Source organism: Esox lucius, chromosome 3, assembly GCF_011004845.1.
Source record: "Esox lucius isolate fEsoLuc1 chromosome 3, fEsoLuc1.pri, whole genome shotgun sequence".
NCBI classification, from domain to species: Eukaryota; Metazoa; Chordata; class Actinopteri; order Esociformes; family Esocidae; genus Esox; species Esox lucius.
Window position 1 is genome coordinate 19,826,815 of NC_047571.1, and position 7,531 is coordinate 19,834,345.

At 42.1% G+C, this 7,531-nt stretch overlaps 1 protein-coding gene across 1 annotated transcript; it reads left to right on the forward strand.

The window, feature by feature from the left end:
- Positions 1-4,412: 4,412 nt before the first annotated feature.
- On the forward strand, positions 4,413-7,012 carry catip (ciliogenesis associated TTC17 interacting protein). Its single transcript, XM_010888853.2, has 9 exons — positions 4,413-4,781; positions 4,866-5,051; positions 5,408-5,463; positions 5,591-5,677; positions 5,823-5,990; positions 6,192-6,316; positions 6,424-6,500; positions 6,589-6,671; positions 6,788-7,012. Exons 1-9 carry the CDS (start codon positions 4,706-4,708, stop codon positions 6,974-6,976), a joined length of 1,047 nt encoding a protein of 348 aa, XP_010887155.1. The 5' UTR covers positions 4,413-4,705; the 3' UTR covers positions 6,977-7,012.
- Positions 7,013-7,531: the final 519 nt, after the last annotated feature.

Sequence of the window (7,531 nt, forward strand, 5' to 3'; positions counted from 1 at the left end):
GTTTTGGTAAGGCAGAAGGGAAAAAAGTGCATTGTCATGGATTCTCTTTTACCTATAGAATATATGATTAGGAGAATATTAATGAGAATGACAAGCGTGACAAGCAGCTGAAGAAGTTCTGTCTATATGTCTATGGACGTTCAGTCTATATGTCTATGGACGTTCTGTCTATATGTCTATGGACGTTCTGTCTATATGTCTATGGACGTTCTGTCTATATGTCTATGGGCGTTCTGTCTATATGTCTTTGGATGTTCTGTCTTTATGTCCTGTCTATATGTCTATGGATGTTCTGTCTATATGTCTATGGATGTTCTGTTTATGTCTTTGGATGTTCTATCAATATGTCTTTGAATGTTCTGTCTATATGTCTATGGACGTTCTGTCTATATGTCTATGGACGTTCTCTCTATATGTCTATGGACGTTCTCTCTATATGTCTATGGAAGTTCTGGGTATCCCACTGCTGGCTTGCCTCTGAAGCTAAGCAAGGTCGGGCCTGGTCAGTCCTGAGATGGGAGACTACATGTTGCTTGTCTTGCACTGGCTGCTATGATTTGGATCAGATGTTAAATGAGTGTCCAGACTTTGCGCATTCACCTTAGGTCCCTTGACACTGATTGTAGGAGGAGAGTTGACCTTTGTGAGGGCAAAATTTAATCTCATAACAGCATGGCTATCTAATCATCCCCAGCTTACAACTGGCTCATCTTTTCTCCTTCTCTTGTAACTATTCCTAAATTACTAAATGATAATGGTTTCTCAGGCAACTTACCTGGTAAAATAATAGTCTACATAAAATAAAAATCTCACCTACTAATCAAAATCAGACAACCTTACAGTATCCATTTCAGTTTTGTTGTCATTGTCACACCCTGATGTGTTTCACCTGTTGTCATGTCTCCACCCTCCACCAAGTGTTCCCTGTTCCCCATTAGCCTGCTGTGTATTTAACTCCTATTCTCAGTTCTGGCAGTTGCCAGATGGTCTTGTCATGTACAGTCGTTTCCAGCATACCTTGTTTCTAGTGGTCTCCCCGTTGGCCTTCTCGCCTATCTGTCTTCCCGGTGTTTTGATCTCTGCCTGTTTGTTTCCCTGACCAACGCGCTTGTCTGCTCCAGTCTGTCTGCCCCTGAGTACCTCTGTCATTCTGCTCTGTTGCTGACCTCTGCTTATCCACTGACTAGGAGACTGTACCTGTTAATGAACATTTCATATGGAATCTATCCTGCCTTCATGTCCGCATTTGGGTCCACTGTTCATCCACGTGTCACACTCACCTGTCTAAATGTTTTCCATTCTTCATCTCAACCTCTTTCCAGGTTAACTGCCTGGAGCCCAACCCTCGGGCCCAAATTCTGGCCACCAGTGTTCTGGATCAACATGTTAGACTCTGGGCCTGCCCTGACTGCTGAGAACACTACCGACCTAAACATCCTGAAAGAAGTATGCCATCCTTCTCCTCATACACCCCCCCCATAGATTCAACTTAATTGACATTGAACTAGTACAGTTACAGTACAATGAAATGCAGTTAGCATCTAACCAGAAGTGCAAATATAAGAGGATAGAAAATGTACAAGTATTAAGTGTAGTGCATGTTACAAGTGGGATAAACAGTTGTGCGGGTACAAATGGCAATTCTAAATGGCATTCTGAATGTGCAATTGAGGCAAATTGAAGGAGTAAGGTAGCATGTGCAGAGAGCAGCAATGAGGTCTCCGAGGTAGACATGTATATGTAACAACTGAAAAATGCATGTACGATGATATTTCTAAATATGCAACCAAGGCCAATTGAAGGTGCAAGGGGGAATGTGCAACTGAAATGGAGGGATAGCAGCAGTGGGTTTCCCGAGGTAGACACACATGTGACAACTGAAAATGTCCTTATCAGACATTGCAAGGCTGTGTCGGAGTCCAGTAGTACAAAGACAGTAGTGCAACAAGGTCCCTGAGAGGCGGGGGGGTATGCTTATTGATGGTTCACAGGGGTTACAGTAGATGTATAATAACTGTTCCTGAGCCTGTTGGTGTGGGAATGAAGAGATCTGTACTGCCTGTCTGATGGTAGGAGGGCAGATAGTTTGTGGCATGGATGTGAAGGGTCCCTAGTGATGCCACATGCCCTGTGCAGACACCACTTGCACTGGAGGTCCACGATGGCTGGGAGCTGGGCACCAGTCATGTGTAACCACTAAACCACACTTTGGCGCAGTTAGTCAGAATGTTCTCGATTGTGCAGCGGTAAACGTTCACAAAGATCTTGGAGAACAGGCAGGCCTTAATCAGCCTCTTCAGAAAGTACAGGCGCTGCTGCGTCTTTTTGACCAGGGCTTAGGTGTTGAGGGTGCAGGAGAGCTCCTCAAAGATGTGGACACCCAGGAATTTGACACATTCTCCACCTCAGTGCCATCGATGAGAATTGGAGTGTGACTGCAACCTTTAGACCTCCTGTAATACACAATGAGCTCCTTGGTTCAGTAATTCGAACACGCAAAAATATTGGCCCAAAAAGGTCATGTGTTCTTATGAATTTCACCCAGCACAGCCAGAATAGGACCCCTCAAAGTCTGACGGATCACACAAATTATTTTTGTGTAAATGCACTTTGTGACAGTTGCCAATACAAAAAAGGGATCTATGAAATTAATTTGACATAAAACACCAGTGGGTGTGTGGAACACCATATAACCCACCCCAAATCCCTGTATTCCAGTAATAAATCCTATTGCTCTGTTTTGTATTGAACACTGAGACTACTGTAGATAATACACACAGAAACAACTGCAAAATCAGCGTTCAATTTGAAATTAATGCTGACAATCTTTCTAGCAATAGATGAACACAACCTACCAAATATGGATTGATTGGACAGCCTGGCAGAATTTCTGATGAAACTGGGGACCGGCCTGACCCTCAACCACTAAAACATTTTATGTTCTTGTCCAGTTTTTTATATATGACAATCCCATGAATGCCTGGACCTGTATACCACGCACTCATTTTGGGGTCATGAATTCTCCTTAAAATTTAACATCAGCAACATGAGTTGCTCACCTGAGTTGTATATAAGAAATTGGATTGTTCAAACACTTAATGTTGATTAGCTATAAGATATGGTACAAGTTAGTAACGGGTTTATAATAGTAATAATGCAGGACGGTTCAGGTGTATGGCTGATATACAATGTTAAAGAACTGTATCCAGTTGTATCCACTGTATGGTCATAAACGAAACCAATATTAGTACAATACAACATCAATAGTCAGGGGGAGGGAACTTTGTTCATGTTTCATTATAAAAGGATTCCTCAACTGTATATCAGTTTCATACCCTTTTGTCATACACAGAGGTCATAGGTTGCTGAACACTTTGTGTACAACAAGTGTTACAGCAATGTCTGATCTCCCAAATAGGGACCTACCCTGCTTAGCTTGAGCTCTGCTAGACATTATTAGCGAAATTCACAAGGCTCCACTAAAAATGGTAAAATGTGTTATTACTATAGGCATGAAACTAACATCAGCAAACATGAGGCTACTACTGTTTTTAGCAAAAACACTGCTAACTCAACACAGCAATATACAGTGGGAAGAGCATATCCTAGTGTTCAAGTGCATTTTTCTAAGAGGGTAAAGTCAATAAAAAAAATAATATATATATATATATATATATATATATATATAGCAGGCACTCAAATAATTATGGTAAGGTAAGATAACATATTTTCAATATTAATTTCATGCTCTAATATAATTCTTACATTTTTCATTGATCTTGGATTTTTTCCTAAGCATTTTAAATGAAGAGCCGTTACCAAATGCTCTTTAGGCTGGATGGAGCCACAAGAATGACACTCTGTTCCAGCTGGACTATTTTTAATGCCAGTGTGTGTGGAAATTGGGCTTCAGTGGGTTGATTTAAAAATGTGTTTTTATTGTACAAATAAAATGTAGGGCTGGTTTTTAGTGGAGCTTTGCGAATATTTGCCTGTAATTCATCAGTAGCCTACTGTAATTTATATCTGACAAACCTGCACATTAGTTTTAATTGTTCCCCCTTTTGAAGGTCACTTGATAGTTCCATGAAGATAATAGGAACTGAAAGAGGCACAGGCATCATGCGTCGTATTTGTATAGTCAAAATGTTGATGAATTTGGCTGTGGTACAACATGGATTCATCTTATCGCCATGCACTTTTAAAGACATTTCCATTGTCCCTTAACATAGATTGATAAATGTCACTGTTTTCGACATCGGCCCTCAACATAACATTTTTGTGCCATCTAGTTTAATTATAAAAGTATTAAATTAACTACTAAAGTAGTTTATTAACATTTTTGCACAAACTACAGGAACCACGTGCGGGGTGCGCGTTTATAGTATGTATGGTCTTTACGGTACCTCGTCGCCCGTTGCCTAGGCAACTGTTGATGTTGGGTTTCTGAGACTGCGTAGCATTGAGAAATGTTTGGGTCTTACCTTTAGCTAGACTCGAACAGTAAATAAGTGTAGCTGAAACATGCGAGTTCACTGAATGATTAATTGGTTAAGAGGGTTTGCTATCACATTTATGGGTTAGCAAGCTCAGAAATCCTGTGGACGGTAAAGCTGTTGTTTTTTGTGGTTTGTAGGGTGAGCTGCTTCAGCAAAAGACTCATCTTCCTTTTTGTGAATCTGAAATTCCAAACTATAAGTCTGATATGGAAGAGTCGGCAACGGAAGAAATGGAGGAGTTAAAAGCTTCTAGGGAGGCCATAGACTTTCTGTCCAGCATAGGTGAGGTTACGTACCTACGCGGTGTTTAAACCTGCACGGTGGCTGTGTTTTAGGAGTGTTTGACTGTGTCCTTTGTATGTGTAGGAGCTGCGGAGGTGCAGCGGTGTGTTTTTGAGGACTCACTGGTGACAGTGTCTGAAGCGGGCAGAGAGCTGGGAGAGTTCAAGTTGACTGTGGAGTGGACCAGTCGCAGGGAACAGCCATGCCTATTGTTGCACGCGCGCAGCCATGGAGCTATTGACGACACTCCCTGCGGTACAGAAATCACCGGTAAAAGGAGGGTAGAGGGAGCAGGGAAGAGATAGGACAAGGATAACCTATTTTGATTTCAATGTAAACGGCTTTATTTGTATGGAAATCATGTGTTTAGATTCCCAAAGCCATTGCAAATATATAACAAAAGTGAAGAAAAATTATTATAAGTATTAATAACAGTTGTTTTAATGTTAATGGATAAAAAGAGATATTGGTTAAGTCATTGCAAAAGCTCATAAATCATGAGACTGTGATTGCACACTGCTGTATCTTGCCAGAGATACCACAGATGCGAGAGTTTATGTCTTATTTACATTCTGTGTGGGTCTGTATGACCTCTGTGAAATATGTCAGTCTCTCTTTCCGAACAGCCTACATTTCTTTGAACCTGGAGACCCTGGAGCAGGACCACCATGAGTACATCAAGGTAACCCACCCAGCTTGACCATCCTGAAACCGGTCTGTACAAGCCAGACAGTCTTAAAAAAAACAAGTATAGTAACCAACCACCTAATGTCTGCATCATAACACTCCCATGATCCCACTGCTCTTAGCTTCAGGACCACCAGTTGGACCGAAAGTCTCATATGGTCCAGCATGACGGACAGCTGGTGGTGAACAAAATCACAACAGTGGGAGAGGTGAGAGTAAGAGGGCAGAGGTGTGTGTATGTGAGGGGGGAGGGCAGAGTATTTTTCCATTGTATTTTTTTGAGAAGGATTTCAAGATTCTAACCTGGTGTGTGTTTAAAGTTTCAAGTGTGTGTGTGTGTGTGTGTGTGTGTAGGAGGTGAAGAGGCAGATTTTGTCGTACCCTCTGTCCTCTCTGAAGGGGTTCGTTTGTGAGGGATCTAACCTGCTACTGCTCAGAGTCCTCGCTCTGAGGAGGAATGTCCCAGAAAACATGATCTTCCTGTCCTTCAGCCAGGACAAAAACATTTCAACCTGCACATATGTGAGTGTCCATGCAGGTTTCATTTGTCTGCCTGTATGTGTGATTGTTTGTGCGAGCCTTTTATTTGTTCAAGTGTGTCATTTAAGAGGAGTTTGAGGAAGTATCCACTGTTCTAGGACTTAATATGCATGCTGTCAGTTGTTTGATTTGAGCATGTATTGGCCTCGTTCTGTGTTTTATGTGCGCTCTCTGTATGGCCAGAGAGATCTTGGGTGCAGGGAGCAGATGGTGGGAGAGGAGGTGGTGGAGGTGTTTGGTGTGGAGAGGTCAGTCGACTCGGTGGAAGACATCCCAGCCACGTGGCACTGCTACTTTTTGCCTGACGGGTAATGATGTCCATTTCAGTTACACCAGACTAAACAGACCTGGGACATACGTGCCACAGTGTTGTTGCCATCTTTTTCTCCCTTTGTGATGTCATGTTCCTGTGTAGACACCTGGCCAGCCGAGTGCAGGTGGGCTCTCCCGTTTCCATGAGGCTCCTGCAGCGTCCACCCGAAACACACACAGGTACACAAACACCCAGCACATGTATGTACTATTATATATAAACCATGGTGTGAGAAGTGCTTACCTATTTATGTTTGTGTGGGTTGAGGTGATGAAATACTTGCGTCTATGAAGAAGCCTTTGGTCTGGGAAGAGGACATGGAGATGTATTCCAAGTTCTTGGACAGAAAGGTGACACATTAGTATTTGCCTACACCCTACACCTTTTTACTCTAGCCCCTTAATATTTTATCATTAGCCCTGAAGATTCTAGCATATTCCAGAAGGGTGTGTTGTGTGTGTTACAGGTGGAGTTGAAAGCAGGACATTCCTCATACCTGCGGAAGTGTCCTGAGCTCCGTGCAATGATGTCTGACTTTGTTCAGTTCCTGCTTCTACGAAAACCAAGCAATGTCTTTGTGTTTGCCCACGAGTACTTCTCCCCCTTTGCCTCCACCCGACCCTCTGGGGGCACCTTCAACACCTCATCACCCTAAAAACTGCTGAGCCTTATAATAAAATAGCTAAGCTTTCTCTGTTTCCTCACTCGCTTTACATTGTAGCTAACATGCAGTGTGGTTTGGAGTTCCCAGTTTTACAGCCTATCCTGCCCAAGTAAACATAAAAACGTATCATAGGTATATAGCTTGGTACTTAGCTGCAGTACTGGTAAGGCCAAATATGCCCAACTGTGTGGTTTTCAGGTATATATCAGCCTATGTATTCCTCCATTGCTTGAAAGTGATGATTTCTCCCATCAGCTGAATTCCAATTTATTTCAGTGACAATGCTACACAACCACCAGGGCAAATAAACAATAAAAAAATCATTGGGAAGACACAGAATGTGTGAACACGCTACTATAACAAACTTAATTGAAAAAAGTATTTCCCCTTGAACTTTTATAACTGTCGTTTTTCTGCGTTTGTATGGTGGACTTCCTACAAATTTTAACCTGTATTGAGACGTTGGCTTTCACCAAATGTTATAATCATTTCATGATTTGTGCAGGTCCTAGCAAAAACTCTTGGTGATTTTGACACGGTATTGGA

What these genes read in the sequence shown, in the direction of transcription:
- catip (XM_010888853.2), top strand. Translation starts at nt 4,706, where the DNA reads ATGGAAGAGTCGGCAACGGAAGAAATGGAGGAGTTAAAAGCTTCTAGG. An exon ending in ACCACCATGAGTACATCAAG is followed by an intron (nt 5,464 to 5,590) that starts GTAACCCACCCA and finishes CACTGCTCTTAG; the next exon opens with CTTCAGGACCACCAGTTGGA. An exon ending in CCAAGTTCTTGGACAGAAAG is followed by an intron (nt 6,672 to 6,787) that starts GTGACACATTAG and finishes TGTGTGTTACAG; the next exon opens with GTGGAGTTGAAAGCAGGACA.